Raw genomic sequence first — 19,437 nt, forward strand, 5'->3', positions numbered from 1 at the left:
CTGCTATTCAAGTACATGTTTGTATCAGTTTTCCATTGACCAAAATTACCTTGGTTTATATTTAGCTTAGCACCTTCAAGCACGGGTTGGCCAAGTGTAGCAAGGCTTAATTACTTTGCTAGATGTGACACACTGACATGGTTGAAGCACATTGAATTTGATGCTCAGAATGCACAATGCTTACCATTAAGGTTTTTCTTAAGTACAGTACGACTAGTTCCCCAGTGGCATATCATGCAGATTTGGTTTGCCTCCCTGTCCCAATTCCTTTTTTATCATAGGTGTTGGAACGTCATGAATCACGTAGCCTTTGGTGGCCACAACGTTGCCTAGTCAGCAGCTAAGCATGTTGTTCGATACTGTCAACCCCTATTTTGCCTCACCAGTATATCCTCCACATAAGTTGTAAGTGTTGATGCCAAAAAGGCTGGAACAGCGCAGTGGCATGTGAAAGTCGTGTTCTAGTGGCTTTTGGATTATCTACTTTAACTTTCAATTTTTTAGTTTATTCACCTGTATACATACATTTCTTGAAGTTGCCCAAAAAAAAAAAAGAGCCTGGAAGTGGAAATCCTCAAAATCAATTTTTCATTGATATTCTCAAGTTGCCCAAAACTTAAATCCATCAATATTGTCCAAGAATCCAAGATGCTTCATTTTTTTTTTCCTTCATAAAAACTTTCTTTATGGATTATTAGTTAATGCCCTAAAGGCATTCGTTAGCATTTTCCATAGTTAAGATAAAAATCCGACAATGCAAGGGAAAACTGTCGTTAGCTAACAAAGCCGTTGTCCATGACATGTGAGGTGGTAGTGGAGGCCAGAACAACATCATCAATAGCCTTATCGTCCGCCATATGGCCAATGAAATGCTAAAATCTCTCTCAATATATATATATATATTTTTTTTTTTTTAAATTCGTTTGACCAATTCCTTTTTTATCATAGGTGTTGGAACGTCATGAATCACGTAGCCTTTGGTGGCCACAACGTTGCCTAGTCAGCAGCTAAGCATGTTGTTCGATACTGTCAACCCCTATTTTGCCTCACCAGTATATCCTCCACATAAGTTGTAAGTGTTGATGCCAAAAAGGCTGGAACAGCGCAGTGGCATGTGAAAGTCGTGTTCTAGTGGCTTTTGGATTATCTACTTTAACTTTCAATTTTTTAGTTTATTCACCTGTATACATACATTTCTTGAAGTTGCCCAAAAAAAAAAAAAAGAGCCTGGAAGTGGAAATCCTCAAAATCAATTTTTCATTGATAGTCTCAAGTTGCCCAAAACTTAAATCCATCAATATTGTCCAAGAATCCAAGATGCTTCATTTTTTTTTTTCCTTCATAAAAACTTTCTTTATGGATTATTAATTAATGCCCTAAAGGCATTCGTTAGCATTTTCCATAGTTAAGATAAAAATCCGACAATGCAAGGGAAAACTGTCGTTAGCTAACAAAGCCGTTGTCCATGACATGTGAGGTGGTAGTGGAGGCCGGAACAACATCATCAATAGCCTTATCGTCCGCCATATGGCCAATGAAATGCGAAAATCTCTCTCAATATATATATATATATATATATATTTTTTTTAAAATTCGTTTGTTTAAATTTGATAAGTCTTTTTGTTTTTGTTTTGGGTTTTGTAAAGAAGGGTTTATATGTCCATGGGTGTATTGTACTAATTATGAGAATTCAACTTTTTGTTAAAAAAATTTGAATTTATCGGAAAGTATTAAAATAGGGGCTATTGCATATTTCTAATAAATCAAGGGGGACATTACTCAGTTTTAAAGTTTAGAAGGGGGGGTTCCATAAAATTTTTTTTAAAAAAAAGAAAATAAAAAAAAAGGGGTTATAGTGTACCCCATAGTTAAAGGGGAAAAATTACTATTAACCCCAATATTAATCTTAGTATATTTGGAATGGTTTAAAGATGAAAATAAACCAGTTTAAGGTCAAATCCCCTATAGTATAAATAGAAAAGAATATCCAAAGCTCGAACAAGTAGTAGCCCACCAATTCTTCAAGAAATCATTCCACACTAGCCTTATAGTCTAAAAATTCATCTTTCACATGCTCACTTTTATATATCATATCGCTAAACCTTTTCAGCGATATAACTAGTTTTAAATTCCCCTTTTAAATTCTAGTAAAAGAAATGAACTATAGCTACCATAAAATAAAAATAAAAACACATTATTTTAGAATCGTGTTCTCCCCCTCCCTAATTAGATTCTTGCTTACTTTTTCAATTGGTTGTTAGTTTGCTCAAATATTATTATTATTTATGCTAGAAATGATTTATTTCAATAAATAAGCTCGTTAAGTAGATTTACCATTTCTTTTGTTAAAATATAAATCTATCCCGATAGAAAAGTGGGGGATAAAAAATATTTAGTTTTCCTTTCACATATTTGTAAAAGAAAACCGAGACGTAAAACCAACAAAAGAAAAAAAAAAAAAAAACCTTTTGTCTTTCCCCAAGCGTACACATAATTTTTAAAAATCTATTTATTTGAAGTATAATTATATGTTTACACATTAAATTAATAAAAATGCACAATATGATTGGGAAATTGGAACTTACCAAAACCATTTTAATAAGGACAAAATTTAACTACAAAATTGGTTAGAGCATCCACATCCCAATCATATATCTCATCTTATTTTACCATCCCAAAAAGCTATTTTATCAATTATACCATATCATTTTACAATACACTCAACATCCCAAAACTCTATTATTTTACCATCTTATTAAAACATTATTTTTTTTAATCTTTCTTTATTATTACTTTTCTAACCGTCATTTTTTTGTTTCAAATTCAACTATTCTGGCCTTTTCAAATTCATCTATTCCAACGGTCCTCAACAACCTGCCAGTTTATTTTCTTTTCAATTTCTTTCCAACTATTTCAACGACCTGCCAATTTTTTTTTTTTTTTAGAAAGAACCTGCCAAATATCAATATACTCGAATTTGCCAACTTTAAAAATCCACATACATATATATTCCATCAATCCTGTCAAATATTAATGTAAAATCTACATATATATATATATATATATATATTTATTCACCCATTCAAACACATGTTTTTCAATTTTTATATAATATTACATGTATTTTCACACTTTTCTATCCACACATATCACTATGCATATTTTTCTCTTTAAGTATATGGACACCCTTTTTTTTTTTTTTTTATGGGAAAGTACATGGACACCTTTATAACTAGAGAATGCTTGGTATCAAATTTTAAATCCATTGGCATGAGGTCAGTGCACCTTAACCAATAGAAGGCAAAGAAGATGTATTTAAGGAATGGGAACATGACATGTGGATGTTGTGTTGCAGAAGCAAGGGTCCATCATAAGAAGTTGACAACGTGACAGGCACAAATTACAAAAATGTCAAAGCCCAGTTATCTACGTCGTCGATACGTCATTTTCATTTTTCACTGCCCTTTTTCTTTTCTCTTTTTTTTTTTTTTTAAATAAATAAATTTCCTTCACTAAACTGGGTTGATAATGAGTACCACAATGTCAAGCCCAGCCCACTTAACAAAAAAGACTATAAATTACTAGTAAATTATTTTCACTAGCTTCATTATTCACTATTCACTAATCACGTTTGTTTGTTTTGTTTTGAGAAACGGAAATCACCTTCGTTTGTCATTCTAAGTTGAGATCCTATACTACCACGTTTCAAAGTTTAGTTACAAAATTAATTGTAGTTTAAGATTATAATCTTACTCAATATCTTTTCTTAGAGGTGAATTTTGACAAATTCACAATTGGATTACATTTTCTTCTTATATCCTCTATGCTTACAAAATTTCTAGAAAATTAAAGATTTATAATATATCATCAATAAATTTTTTAAATTGTAATTTTTTGTAGTTTAAAATTATGCATAAAATATAAACTTATAAATCATATGCAAATAATATCTATTGATACAAAATTTAACATGTGTTTTAAAAATCTAAAGAACATACAATTTAACGTTAGATTTTCAAAATAGGTAATAATATTTATTTTATTGAGTAAGATTGTAACTTTAGGCTATAAGAGCATCCGCAGCCCACCTTGCATATCCTAAATCTTGAGATGATATACCATTAAAGGCCAAATTCACCAACAATAGGAAGGCCATATCGTAAACGGCTAAATTTTTTTGAGATTTAGCTACAGTACCTTTCAAATGTTAGATGGTACTGTAGCTGAATGGGATAAAAAAAAAAAAAAAAAAATTAATGCTTGAGGTGATTTTTAACCCGGAAATTTCTCTCTCCTCTCTCATTATTTCTCATTTTTCTCTCTCTTCGTTCTCTCTTTCTCCTCTGCTCTGTTCTCTCTTCAGACCCAATACTCTCTCCGATGCCCCTCTCTCTCCGATAAGTTAGATGCTTCTCTCTCTCCGATAATGATTCCGACGAGGCATCCGTGCTCCGATCCCTTTACCGATTCACTCATCTCATAAATCCAACAATCTAGATACCCATTTAACTTTTCACTCCATTAAGATTTATGGGTTTGGATTCACCATTCACTCATCCCTTTTTACCGATTCACTCATCCCTTTACCGATTCACTCATCTCAAGGGTTTGTGGGTTTGGATTAATATTTTGTTTGCAAAATCTCTTCACGAAGCTCCGTTGGTCTCTCAAATCAAATCAAAATCAAAATCAAAGCAATTTACTAGGTGGGTTTTGATCAATGTATTTGAGTTTTTGTGTTTATGTTTCTTTTCTCTTTCTGCAAGAAAAAGGGGGATACAGCTTGTGTTTGTGTTTTGGTTTTGATCAAAAAATTGCTGTTGATGTTTGCAGAGGTGGGATTTAGCTTGGTTGCTTTGCTTTGCATTTGGTTCTCATTCACTCTCTCTCTCTCACTTTGCTTTGCTTCAAATTTGGGTCCTAAAAAGAAAGGTATGGAACCCAAACCCAAATCCCTTCTCATCTTAGATCCCTTCTTTCTTCCAAATTTTGATATCATCCATGTCTTTGTTCTAAATTCCTATTGTGAACATGAAAATTTTGTTGTACAATTCGGATTTTGTAAAATGCTTGTTGATTTATGCATTATTTTTTTGTAGCTCGTAATGGGATTTACATAAAAGTGGGTTTGCATGTGTATTCTTTTGCTCCATTGATAATTGGTTATGTGAACTTGATAGGGAAGATTTTAGAATCTTGCTTGAAGACCATTTGGAGTCTTTCTTCTTTTGTTGTTTTTGTTTTTAAGGGAATTCCCAAACTGGGTGTAAATGTACTTGTAATCCAATCCCAAATGGTTACTCTTCTCTCCTCACGCACGCTGCCTCCTCAGATCTCACCCTTTTCTGTTTCATTTGGTCATGGCTTAAACGCTGTCCACTATCTCATCTCAGCCAAACCCTTCACCTCTTCTCTCTTTCTCTTTCTGTTCATAGTCTCTGCTGCCTCAAGTCTTGGCCTCTAAAGCCTGGTACGTTTTTAATCTGTGTTTTTTTGTAAATAGCTGCTGATAATGAATGTTTGCATTAATGGAACCGAGAAAATTTATGTGGTTAGAAAAATCTACATTCAACATTTGACAAAAAGGGTATATACCTTTTGGGGTTTATGAATGTTTTTGACATTGGGTTTTCTCCAACATGCATGTTTGATTAGTGATACTATGAACTATAGTTTTGGTTTGCAGCTGTGGATTACTATGTTATTTTTTTCTCTCAAAACTTAAAAAAAGGAAATATCAATTCTTGGGGTGTGCCTCTCTTTTGTTTTTCATAAGTATGATACTATGATCTCCATCATTGTTGTGCCATTAGCTGAGGTCATTTCTTTTCTTAGTGTTATTTATCTGTTCTTTTAAAGTGAACTCCACATGCTTGATGAAATGTCTGAGTTGAATTTTATGGATAAAATTTTATATTGGTTGGATAAAGATCTTGGATTGGGTCCAGGTTCTATCTGCAAATAGCCATTTGAATGATGGGAATATGAGGTGTTTCTCCTCTTGAAAGCCCGTTTAGTAGGTGAGGAGGAAGTTTGCCTAGGATGGACTCTTGTAACAGTAGATGATTAAGAGCATCCACAGCTGGTTATGTGAACTTGATCAGCTTAAAAGTTATGAGGATGGTTTCAAACATTCTATGATTTTTCCCTAGGCAATAGGTTGTAAATATTTGGCAGGTTGTAAATGATTTTTTGAGAAACTGTATGTAGATTTTTTAAGTTGGCAGATTGAGTACGTTGATATTTGGCAGGTTGCATTTATATGTGTGTATGTGGATTTTTAAAGTTAACAAGTTTGAGTAAATTGATATTTGGCAAGTTCTTTCTAAAAAAAAAAAAGGAAAAATTGGCAGGTTCTATATATGTGTGTGTGTGTGTGTGTGGATCATTAAAATTGGCAGGTTGAATACATTAATATTTGATAGGATGCATCTATAAATATATATATATATATATATATATATATATGTAGATTTTACATTAATATTTGACAGGATTGATGGAATATATATGTATGTGGATTTTTAAAGTTGGCAAATTCGAGTATATTGATATTTGGCAGGTTCTTTCTAAAAAAAAAAAAAAATTGGCAGGTTGTTGAAATAGTTGGAAAGAAATTGAAAAGAAAATAAATTGGCAGGTTGTTGAGGACCGTTGGAATAGATGAATTTGAAAAGGCCAGAATAGTTGAATTTGAAACAAAAAAATGACGGTTAGAAAAGTAATAATAAAGAAAGATTAAAAAAATAATGTTTTAATAAGATGGTAAAATAATAGAGTTTTGGGATGTTGAGTGTATTGTAAAATGATATGGTATAATTGATAAAATAGTTTTTTGGGATGGTAAAATAAGATGAGATATATGATTGGGATGTGGATGTTCTAACCAATTTTGTAGCTAAATTTTGTCCTTATTAAAATGGTTTTGGTAAGTTCCAATTTCCCAATCATATTGTGCATTTTTATTAATTTAATGTGTAAACATATAATTATACTTCAAATAAATAGATTTTTAAAAATTATGTGTACACTTGGGGAAAGACAAAAGGTTTTTTTTTTTTTTTTTTTTTTCTTTTGTTGGTTTTACGTCTCGGTTTTCTTTTACAAATATGTGAAAGGAAAACTAAATATTTTTTATCCCCCACTTTTCTATTGGGATAGATTTATATTTTAACAAAAGAAATGGTAAATCTACTTAACGAGCTTATTTATTGAAATAAATCATTTCTAGCATAAATAATAATAATATTTGAGCAAACTAACAACCAATTGAAAAAGTAAGCAAGAATCTAATTAGGGAGGGGGAATGGGGGAGAACACGATTCTAAAATAATGTGTTTTTATTTTTATTTTATGGTAGCTATAGTTCATTTCTTTTACTAGAATTTAAAAGGGGAATTTAAAACTAGTGATATCGCTGAAAAGGTTTAGCGATATGATATATAAAAGTGAGCATGTGAAAGATGAATTTTTAGACTATAAGGCTAGTGTGGAATGATTTCTTGAAGAATTGGTGGGCTACTACTTGTTCGAGCTTTGGATATTCTTTTCTATTTATACTATAGGGGATTTGACCTTAAACTGGTTTATTTTCATCTTTAAACCATTCCAAATATACTAAGATTAATATTGGGGTTAATAGTAATTTTTCCCCTTTAACTATGGGGTACACTATAACCCCTTTTTTTTTAATTTTATGGAACCCTTCTAAACTTTAAAACTGAGTAATGTCCCCCTTGATTTATTAGAAATATGCAATAGCCCCTATTTTAATACTTTCCGATAAATTCAAATTTTTTTAACACAAAGTTGAATTCTCATAATTAGTACAATACACCCATGGACATATAAACCCTTCTTTACAAAACCCAAAACAAAAACAAAAAGACTTATCAAATTTAAACAAACGAATTTAAAAAAAAAAAAATATATATATATATATTGAGAGAGATTTTAGCATTTCATTGGCCATATGGCGGACGATAAGGCTATTGATGATGTTGTTCTGGCCTCCACTACCACCTCACATGTCATGGACAACGGCTTTGTTAGCTAACGACAGTTTTCCCTTGCATTGTCGGATTTTTATCTTAACTATGGAAAATGCTAACGAATGCCTTTAGGGCATTAACTAATAATCCATAAAGAAAGTTTTTATGAAGGAAAAAAAAAATGAAGCATCTTGGATTCTTGGACAATATTGATGGATTTAAGTTTTGGGCAACTTGAGAATATCAATGAAAAATTGATTTTGAGGATTTCCACTTCCAGGCTCTTTTTTTTTTTTGGGCAACTTCAAGAAATGTATGTATACAGGTGAATAAACTAAAAAATTGAAAGTTAAAGTAGATAATCCAAAAGCCACTAGAACACGACTTTCACATGCCACTGCGCTGTTCCAGCCTTTTTGGCATCAACACTTACAACTTATGTGGAGGATATACTGGTGAGGCAAAATAGGGGTTGACAGTATCGAACAACATGCTTAGCTGCTGACTAGGCAACGTTGTGGCCACCAAAGACTACGTGATTCATGGCGTTCCAACACCTATGATAAAAAAGGAATTGGGACAGGGAGGCAAACCAAATCTGCATGATATGCCACTGGGGAACTAGTCCTACTGTACTTAAGAAAAACCTTAATGGTAAGCATTGTGCATTCTGAGCATCAAATTCAATGTGCTTCAACCATGTCAGTGTGTCACATCTAGCAAAGTAATTAAGCCTTGCTACACTTGGCCAACCCGTGCTTGAAGGTGCTAAGCTAAATATAAACCAAGGTAATTTTGGTCAATGGAAAACTGATACAAACATGTACTTGAATAGCAGTTCTGGAACGTCAAGCAGTTAAATATAAATATTAGAGCGTCTCATTCTCATACATAACAGAGTTGCATCAATACATATATTTTTTGATAGGTTAACAGAGTTGCATCAATATTGTTACAGTGACAGTAAAATGTCATTAAAGGAGCATATTTGTGCAATCCATTGGAAAGGGATTGCACATAACATTGTCCATGTAGTAGTGGGGATGAGTACCATCCATCACAACAAATTGCATGTCCTCTGAAGGCTTCCAATGGCGTTTCCTCTGATTGATGAACCAATTGTTTATCTGTTTCAGATCCAGACCTGTTGATTCTGCAAGTGCCACCTTCTGGGACTCCTGAATAAGCATGATAATTTGAATTATCCCAACAAGAATAAATCAATCTCCTTATGGGATGGTCAACAAACCATTTCTAACATGGCCACTTTCTAATATTTCATTTCAGAGAGTTCTAGGGTTAAAATGCAAACTTATAAACTTCTAGGATGGAGTCAACATCAATGTGTGGTTGATTTTGGCACAGAACTAATGTAAAATGAACAAGGATATAGGCTATATATACATACCGATGGGTATGGCCACTTGTAGTGTCTGCTCCACCAGTCTAGCAACCGGTGCCGGGCTTCCTTTGGTAATTTCCCATTCTTTTTCTTCTTAAGAAATTCCTGCTTTAGACTGCCCAGATATCCACCGTACTTCCGCAGAAGCTGAGTTTTCAGTTCCTGGTCTTCAGCTTGAGGATCTATGCTGTTGTCATTCAGATCAACTTCTTCCTCAGAAGATCCATTTCGACCTATAATGGAGGCCAAGAGATCAGATAAGAAAATTACTAGAGGTGCAGGTAGGCATTCATGATTCATTTTACAAAAAATACCATAATAAAAAGATAGAGGAATTTAAAACAATAAATTATAACTGATTTCAATAACTCATATCAAATGCTTGTAGGATGGCTAAAAATTTAAGACACTAATCACATCAATTCAAAGTAATAGGCACGAAGGGAGAGAGAGACCGTGATAAATCACTGAATAATGGAAATATGTGGAGTCATTCATAGTTCCTAAAGATATTTTATGCAAAAACTAAATAATATTTTCAACTCTGGAGTTTGTCAGGACTTCAATCAGTGTTCAGGAACAATTATAATACAAATAATTATAATGATGAATCACTGAATGAAGAATAAAGTATGTGTAATTTTCAAAGGAAAGTGCTAGTAGCATCTGCACCAAATCTTAAAAAGGCTAGTCTACTTACAATTAAGTCTCATTATAATTGTTTATAAATCTCATTTCAACCTAATATATGCCTAGTGTGAGAGTTAAAACACACCCCACAACACACTAGATCAATATCCAATCAATATGGAGCATCATAAACTCCCCCACTTAAATCACTGACATCCTCGTCATAGCCCAATTTGTAGGACAGTGTCTGAACCCACATGAGGTTACAGGGTTGGCTTTGAATGACCTAAGAAAAAGCGTTAGTCACGTTTACACTATACCTCTATTATGATCCTAGTGTTCCACATTGCTTAAGTGTAAACTTAAACACATACACACACACACACACATATATATATAAAAGCTCTTGGGCACCATTTCCTTACAAACCGGTTTTTAAGGGTGAGTTGTACCCATGGGTTTGTAACATTTGGTATCAAAGCCAACCACCACGTCGAGTATGTGGTCAGATTTCGGAGGGGACGACCTAGAGGCTAGATTAAAATGGCTAGGTCATTGAATAGGTTTGTATTGTTTGGCATCAGAGCTAATCATCACATCAAGTAATTAGACACTGCTCATTGAGTATGAGATCAAATGAGTTGTGGCTTTATGATCAGTTCTCATAGGGGTGACCTAGAGGCTAGATTACAATGACTTACTAAGTCATTGAATAACTGATAGATGAGTGGAGCCGCCAAAAAAAGAAAGAGAGAGGGCTACCATTAGGTCAATGCCGATAGAGTGAGCCATCGTGGATGTCGGCTGCAAAATTTGGTGGTACATTATGATCCTGATCAACTCAATATATGCCTGCTTGCCACCCTGCTTCTATTTGTCTAGACGTGATCTGTGCGAGTTCAAGTCAATCTAGTGCAATAATTGAAAGTCTTTTTAAGAAGAAAAGTGTAGATACAAGTGTCCATTAATTAGCTTTATCGATTTATAGAATTTGTTACCATCAATGTTTGTTCACTTATAAAAAATAAAGCCTATGTTGGAGCAACAAAGAATGTCACCATTAATGAAGAATTTGAGATAGATTGATAATTAATATTCAAAGTGTTATAGTGAGATGGGTATTCTAATTGAAAATATCAGGTACTTTATACAGTTTAAGTTTTAATCCATAATGTCAGCTAAATATGTTAGGAATATGAGATGAAAAGAAAAAGAATCAATCAAAGTTTTAGCTTTGAGGTGCGTTGAATTGTTGTCTTTGAGAAAATATTTGCTCCCACTCTTTGAGAGTTTAATAATGGGATAGTGACAAATCACCTTTAGAATACAACAACGCCCCTTTTACTTCTACAAATAGCAATCTTAATGAATTCTTAGGATTTTCTTGTATTCTTGTTAATTAATTTAGTCACAATTGAAAAGTCATTGAAAACTGAAACTTCACTCAATCTAGCACGACAACCTACCCACACGATCCTCAAACAGAACCTTCAATGAATTCTTTCGCGAGGCTTGCTCGAGAGAGCTTTCGAAAATCAAACCATTTTGACTTTCAATGTTTTAAGTTAATTCCACCATTTCCGATGTGAGATTACCTCATATACTACTACTTATACATATAGTAGACTCTTCCAACTGTTAGATCACATAGATATGCGATTGCCTCATATACTACTACTTATACATATGGTAGAATCTTCGAACTGTTAGATCACATAGTTATGTTCGAAAGGAGCTATTTTTCATTATTATAAGCATATGATAACATACTTGGATTGATCATGTTACATCAATCCATCATATGCATTATGGTTGGAGCTTGATTCTAAGCTAGGTAGCTAGAGTAGAAAAACTCAGCATTAAAAATTCACAACTGAAAAGTCACAACTGATTATTGAATACAAATTTACTAATAACAATTGCTCAATTTTGGTAGTTAATACATTTTAAAAGGGCTATTTTGCTAATCTATTTTCAGCAAAAGGCTAGCAAGAGTTCAATGCATGCACTTCACAATACTATCTGAATACGGGTAGAGATCCCTTTAGGGCAAGACAAAGCTTGCTTCTACAAAATGAATACAGACCCCGACTTAGTCAAGCTTGGAGGCCTAAATTAATATATAAATTTTTTAAAGGGCTAGAGAAAAGTCTTTCCTGGACTCTAGGAATAGCTGTCTGAAAATAAAATAGGGATGGAAGCTATCTAAATTTAAAAAGAGAGAAGAAAAGAAAGACTCATACAAGTAAATAAGAAGCTATGATAACCCGAGCATTTTAATACATGAATTTTTGTATGCTGAAAACTATATATGGTGCATTAATATGTCAAGTGGAGTTCATCCGATCAACTGCATTTTTATATATGAGAAGACCATTTCCCTCTTTCTACGATCAATAGCAAAATGTACGGTTTCTATTTACGCTAAGACATTCAGTTGATGTCTAAGTAGCTCATTTGTTCCAAAACAGGCAACCATGATGATCACCTACCTTGGACGAATGAACTTTCCATATTCAAGCCTAGCCCCAATTCCATTACAATAGAAGATATATGACATTGGGGAGAAGATCATTTCATGAGTTCTTCACTTGTGTTTCTCTCCCTCACGCTACAAGATTTTGATTGTTCTTTCACATATGTGCCTTTCCGCCATATGGAAAGTGAACAGCAACCTCATAAACTTGAGATGCAATTTCCTCTCTTTACCAGTAACATACAAACAGTAATAAACTTACAACTATGAATTAAATATTCGTTTTTCACATTTCTATAAAATCTACCATTTTTTTTTCCTTCTCAGTTGAAATCAAATATTAGACGTTCGAGCAACTGCATTCAAACATTTATCATAAAAGTGACATTTGTCTCTCTCCAGCCTGAAACCATTTTCAATTGTTTCTTCAATAATTTTAAAAACCTATCAAATAACTTATAAAAGAAACCCTAAAAGGCTAGAAGGGTTCAGAAGTTAAGACAGTTTGGGTCAGAAAAGGCTACAATAAGATGGCAAATATCCAATTGTAGGCACAGACAAACAGAAGAGAGTTAAATCTATAGAGATCTATACCCCATCTGGTACCCCTTTACTCTAGCCTCCAAACAGGAAATTTCCTTTTGTATAGACTGATCAAACTCAATTATTCGTCTAGCACTTTCATTTTCCATGAAAGATTACACAGCACATGGATTGACCCTCTACCTACCTCTGATAAACAAAAACAAAAAACATGACCTCTTTGAAGGGAAAAAGACAAAAAACAAAACAGATACTTTAGATTGCAATTAAAAAAAGGTTTAGATGATCAAGAAAAGAGGATTAAGAGTGTCACCACCAGCTAAATCTGAGGAAGAAACTGTTAGGGCTTTGAGCTGGCACTCGATCCTTGAGAAGAAAAGCATGGCCTCTTTGAAAGGTTTAGAGAGTTCTTGCTCGTACTTGGTGAGCATCTCACAATAGGCCTCCATGAACTGGTCCAGTCCAGGGTCTTCACCTATGCAAACTTTTCCTGACCTACCACCCATGGCAGCTTCAGAATTAGCATAGACCTCCTCTAACCTAGCCACCACTTCAGGAGATGCCCCAACCTACAATCATTAGTATTTTCTCTAGCATCAAAATAACATCGCCATGCAAATAAAACTAGTGGGAAAAGAAAAAAACCATTTAAGAAATAAAAGAAAAAGGGGACATTTGGCTTTCCACTATAAAATCTTTAGGAACCCTTCATCACAGGATCCAACAAATGGTTTTATTGGAGAGAGTGAGAGAGAAACCAACATGAAGACAGGGACAGTTGAGGGTTTAAACTAGGAGCAGGTTTCTGATTATTCTTTCATGGACTACAAAAACTACTGCCAATTATAATGAAAAAGAGATTTCCGAAAATTCTGTCTGTTTATAAGCCTTTGTTAAGAAAGAGCAAGAGAGAAAATAAAATAAAAAATAAAAAACCAAAACTTTTCATGAACTGGGCTTCTGATGAGAAAGAGAAAAAGAGGTTTGAATTTGACTAGGTAGAAGTTAGAATTCATCACCTTTTGACAATTGACATAGGCGGCCAATAGTCGAAGGAAGAGAGGATGAGCCATAATCTTTGCCCTCATAGTCATACAACTACTATTGTTGGTCTCCATGGGGTTCACAATATCTTGCGGTGGCATCAAACCAGAGGTCTTTTGGCCATAAGAATTGGTATTCAAAGGTAGAGGAAGAAATGGCTTAAAATTACTATTTGCTTCATGACCAGAATTCATTAGAGGCATCATCATATTGTTGTCTTCAAACCCCATCATACAAGAAGTGCCATTTCCACTAGATCCTCCTTCCATATTCTCTCTCTCTCTCTCTAAAAACCCATAAAAATCTCTTTCGGTGTGTCTCAGCACTCTCACACACTAGTTTTTATAAAGACTATTGGTCTCCCTAAAGAGCACTCCCGGTTTTCAAGCTTAAAAACTTTTAGTCTTTTTACAGAAAATAGGGTTTTTTTCGTATCTCCTTCTTGGCTGTCTGTAAAAAGTAGATTCAGTCTCTCTTGGAAATGGGTATTTTCTTTACTTCCTATGCGCAAACAGTATTTCACTGTTCCCTCTCTCTTTTCTCACTCTCTCCGTGGGAGATATATATGTACGTAATATATAGCTAGTGAGAGAGAGAGAGGAGTTTAAGATGAACAGAAGGTTGCACGCGGGGTAAACGAGCGATTTTGCAAGTTCTCCTGAGAGTCTGAGACCCTTTCCTTCCCGATGAAACCTAGCTCTTATCACCTCCTCGTTTATTGCACTGCCACTGATCTACTTACTATTTACTGGTTCACTCTGAGAGAGACAGAGAAAGAGGAACTTACTATTTACTGGTTCACTCTGAGAGAGACAGAGAAAGAGAGAGAGAAAAAGGTACTACTTAATGTTGCTTAATTATGGAGAGAATCATATGGATAATCAAGTTAATGGGGTTGAATTGATGGGAAGAAAAAGAAAACTTCTGGCTCTGATGCTCGAAGCTTAATTCGTGGTGTTAGTGATTGATGGTAATCAATCTCAACCGTCCATTTGATGGTACCCACTGCCCTCTCAATCACAGCCCCTCCTTCCATTATATTAATATTCCCTTTGTGATTTCATGTTGTCCTCTCATACACACGGGTAGACACAGTGTTTATGTTTCACTTTGGGGAGTGTTAAGCCTTTCTAGGGCAAAACAACAAAGGCAAACCTGGAACCACGACACCGTTTGCTGGGTTATATTCATGCAAAACGACATCGTCTCTATCTCTTCCTCTTCAAATATAGTTCTCATTTTGTTGTCAACCATTCAATCTCAGCCATATGGGTCTAATCAATAATAATTTATAGTAGAAAAAGTGGGTTTTGGGAGCTGCGAGAAAAAAAGAGAGAGCTGATAGAAAGTTGGTGGGACACTCCGAATGTCTTTTCCTCTAGTCTTCTCCCAACAAGTCTTTTTATTTATCTTTTGAAATTTATTACAATGCCATGTGCAAGGCATATTACAAATGACGAGTAATTTTAGACCACATCTTTTATTTATTTATTTATTTATTTATTTTTATAAATGTTTCATGCAGTAGATTATTAACTTACTTTTAAGTAAAATTGTTAGATTTCAATTAGTTTAATTGGTAAAAAATTTTATGGTTAAATAAGAAATTTAGAGTTCAATATTTGTCTACACCAAAAATTGATTGGTGTTTTGATCTGATGATAAAACTCTATCATTAAAAGCGGACACTATAAATTTAAAATTCTCTAAAAAAAAAAAAAAAATCGCTATTTTTTTTTTACACTTATAACTTGACACATCAAAATTGTGGCATAAAATAATATAATTTTTTTTTCATAAATAACATCAATTCTATCACAAAAACATTAATTTTTCACATAAATATTTACATATTCTTTTACAAATCCACCATACAAAGGTCATTCACAATATCGAAAAAACACAATTTTTGCTAGGACTATACAAAATCTGACCAGCACTGATGAAACAAGCCTTTGCAAGGCTCCACCGGATGTTTCGAGCATGGTGGTTGGTAGAAACTTAGGTGAGCCAAAGACAGGCGATGCATTGACTGATTGCTGGTTTTGCACACTGATTGCATGATAGCATTTTCGTTTCAATTTTGATCCCTAAGTTAGATTTATTTATATCAGACAACAGAGTCATTCATCTTGTCTGCTTCCTTACAAGAAGTCTCCCCCTCTCCTTTCCTCTCTCTCACTCCTCAGCTTCCCCCGCTCATTGCCACCATCCTTTGTCACTCTATGAGTCTATGCCACCATTCTCCAAGTTTCTCCTTCTCCTCTCTCCTCCCTCATCACTCCCTTTTGTCACAATTATTCTCTGGAAGTTTTTAGAGAAGGTTTTGATGCTTAATACCTAGGCTACTATACTTGTCTTTGCTATATTTTTCTACTAGGTATGAAAATGTATTTGATGTTCAATATCTAAGCTACTATTCTTCTCCTTGTTATGCTTTCTAGAAAGAATGTGAATTTGTTTGAGATATTTTATGTGGGTATTAGAAAAATATTGTGAATATGTGTTGTTTGTTTGCTTTTATTTATTTATTTAATATTTGGGTTGTTTGATGATTTTGATGTGGTTTGGGTATTTTTTTTTTGGTACCAAACTAATCACACCGAACTAGTATGGTGCACCACACCTTGTGTATAACTAGTTGGTGAGAATTTGAATTTTTCAAATGATTTCCAGAATATATTAAAAATTCAATGAGGAATGAAATAATTCATTAAAAAGTAGTAGGTCAAGTTCAAGCATTGTTTAATCTAGCTTCTTCTTCCTTTTTTTTTTTTTTTTTATTTGAATGAGAAACACCCACATAGAATATGTAAGCAAGATTGATAGATTGAAAGTATTTTATCATCCATAATAAAAAAGAAGTGCTACATTTACAAAATTTTCATAATATATTCACAACAAATCATAAGTATTGGTTAGTTGCTATTGATTATAATTTGAACTTACTACTGAAATTACTTTTTTACCCCAATAATAACAACTTATAACAGCTTTTTACTTAAAATTTATTGTGAAAATATTTTGAACATTGCATTTTTCATAATTAAATATATATATATATATATATTTTGCTGAATGATAATTAAATAATTTTGACATTAATGAGATAGACAAGTGCATAATCACATTTAAGGGTGGGGCCAAGGCCCCTCAAAATTTTAAAGTATGTAATTATTATTTCATGAAAATAATGATTTTTTTTTTCAATTTTTTCCTTTGGCCACCAAAAATCTTTGAGTTCCTTTCCTTCCCTTTGGGCGTTTTTTTGAATAGCGTTGCTTCCCTGTGAATTTAGAAAGAGTTACTCCTTTATTACAATTTTTGTCATAAATTTTGATGTGAAAGACAGTAAGCGAGTGGCTATTATTTTCACATATACTCATTTGTATAATTTTCCATCACTACAGAAATTGTGTCCACATTTTCTCTTCTTCTTCTTCTTTTTTTCTTTTTTCTAATAATTTTTTTGAGAATAAAAATCTGAAAGTTCTCTTCTAGTAACATGTCCCGCTGAACAAACCTTGTCTCCGAACCTGTCCCTAATTTCTTTTCAGTTTTCACTTTTGTCATGACTTGCTATTGAAGTATGAATTATTTGCAGCTAAGTGTGACGCTGTACGCTTAAATTCCCATCCCATCAATCTTTGAGGTGTGACTTGCCTATACAGTTTGACACAAACTAAACGGCAATATATAACACTACCAAAAGGAGATCGAAACTTGAAAATTATTTTTGTCATTATGTATTAACACAAACGCAAGCGAAAGAGTTGAGAAAAGAAAAGAAGGAAAACGTTTTGAAAGTGAAAGACATGATGACACACTCCAGTGTCGAGACAAGGTTTCTTGTCTTAGCACATGCCATTCTCCAATAGTCAATAGGGGGTGGCGACCAAATCTTGTGTAAATCTCATATCAAGCATGCTTGGTTGCTCCACACCCATAAGCCATAATCTGGGGGTTAAAGAGGGGGAAATAACATGATATTTGATAGTTCATACAAATGTAACCAAATGCATCATGCACATCATCTATTCAATTCACCCAAATCCTATCATCATGGCACATATTCAGCTCCATTACAAGCTAGCTCATTCAAGACAACTGGCTCTATTGGAAAATAACATGCATCACATCACATACATGTAATGTAATACCTAGTGGAATAAAAATTATGATCTTCATATTTTGCACATGTCACATGTTACCTTAAATCTAAAAATTCTAATGAAAGAACCTTATACCTCAATGCTACAAACTTGAGGCTATTTATTGTTAAAATTCCAGCGAGCAACTTCTTGAACGACCTTGATGTTCACCTCAATGACTATAAGATAGGCCACGAGTGGGGCCATTTATTGTTGAAAAACTCCTAATCGTGTATACACTAAGGTCTATTTGGGATTTGTTTATTTTGCTGAAACTAAAAATTTTTTGCTGAAAGTACTGTAGATAAAAGTAAAAGTTAGCTGAAATAGTATAGTGAGAACTATGAATAGTATCAAAAAGTGTAGTGAGACCCATTAATAATAGCAAAAATAAGCTAAATACTAAAATAAATTGGTAAAATTAATCATGCCAAACGGACATTAGGAGGAAGAAGAAAATTATTTTTCTCCATTCTCTTTAGCCTAGCCACCACTTAGGGTTCAATCTCTACCCAACAAAACTCAATGTGTGTGACTTCAATGAATAATAGCATGTCCGGCCCTTCAAGGACTTTTGTATTTACAACTTGAGGTGAGACCAAAGGATAAAATAAAGGTCCAACTCCAACGCCCCTTGCCCTCTAGTCATTCCATGGCTCACCTAAAGTTACTATTAACTATATGTATTTTATTCCACCACAAAATTAAGTTACTACTAAGGTTGTGTTTGTTTTGGCTTTAAACTAATTTCAGAAATGCTTTTCCGTAAAATAGGCTGTTTGGTTGGTCTGAAAAATTGGGTCAAACTAAAAATATTTTCAGTGTTGACCATAAAATAAGGGACCTAAGGCGTAAAACAATTTCTGTTCTCATTTTCACTTCAAACAATTTTCGTCTGAGCTCTCTCACACGCACTCGAAGCAGCAAGTGCTCTCCAAGCTCAGTCACACCGAGCTCCACCATCTCCCTCACGCCAAACGCTTAAGATCCTCTCCCTCACACAGCCAATCCTCTCCATGCACGGTGAGTTTCCCTTTTCCATTTCTCAGTCTGATCCACATAGCTCATTTCTCAATTCAATCCCCAAAATTTCTCAGTCCGATCCACCCTCTCATCACTTCATATCTCAGTCCAATCCATACAGCTCCGATCCACACACCAAAAATACAGAGAATGAAAAAGCCGACCTGAAAGTTCAAT

The 19,437-nt window shown here is 33.8% G+C and overlaps 1 protein-coding gene across 2 annotated transcripts; it reads right to left on the minus strand.

Annotated features, from left to right (window-relative positions):
• Positions 1-8,847: 8,847 nt before the first annotated feature.
• Positions 8,848-15,233, minus strand: LOC136063612 (homeobox protein knotted-1-like LET6). Of its 2 annotated transcripts, none has more exons than XM_065764244.1 (4): positions 14,062-15,233; positions 13,356-13,611; positions 9,400-9,626; positions 8,848-9,169 (listed from the first exon to the last, which is right to left on the minus strand). In XM_065764244.1, exons 1-4 carry the CDS (start codon positions 14,353-14,355, stop codon positions 8,966-8,968), a joined length of 981 nt encoding a protein of 326 aa, XP_065620316.1. In that variant the 5' UTR covers positions 14,356-15,233; the 3' UTR covers positions 8,848-8,965. The 2 variants fall into 2 exon arrangements, with proteins under 2 accessions (XP_065620316.1, XP_065620317.1); XM_065764245.1 differs by having other exon boundaries at positions 13,359-13,611; positions 14,062-15,228.
• Between the last annotated feature and the right edge of the window lie 4,204 nt (positions 15,234-19,437).

This window comes from Quercus suber, unplaced genomic scaffold, assembly GCF_002906115.3.
Source record: "Quercus suber isolate HL8 unplaced genomic scaffold, Cork oak 2.0 scaffold_547, whole genome shotgun sequence".
In the NCBI taxonomy this organism is placed as follows: Eukaryota; Viridiplantae; Streptophyta; class Magnoliopsida; order Fagales; family Fagaceae; genus Quercus; species Quercus suber.

Bases quoted from the DNA above. Each gene is read 5' to 3' on its own strand.
- LOC136063612 (XM_065764244.1), bottom strand. From the start codon at position 14,355: ATGGAAGGAGGATCTAGTGGAAATGGCACTTCTTGTATGATGGGGTTT. The intron at 13,612-14,061 runs GTGATGAATTCT...TAATGATTGTAG, and splicing joins CCTATGTCAATTGTCAAAAG to GTTGGGGCATCTCCTGAAGT. The intron at 9,170-9,399 runs GTATGTATATAT...ATGCTTATTCAG, and splicing joins ACAAGTGGCCATACCCATCG to GAGTCCCAGAAGGTGGCACT.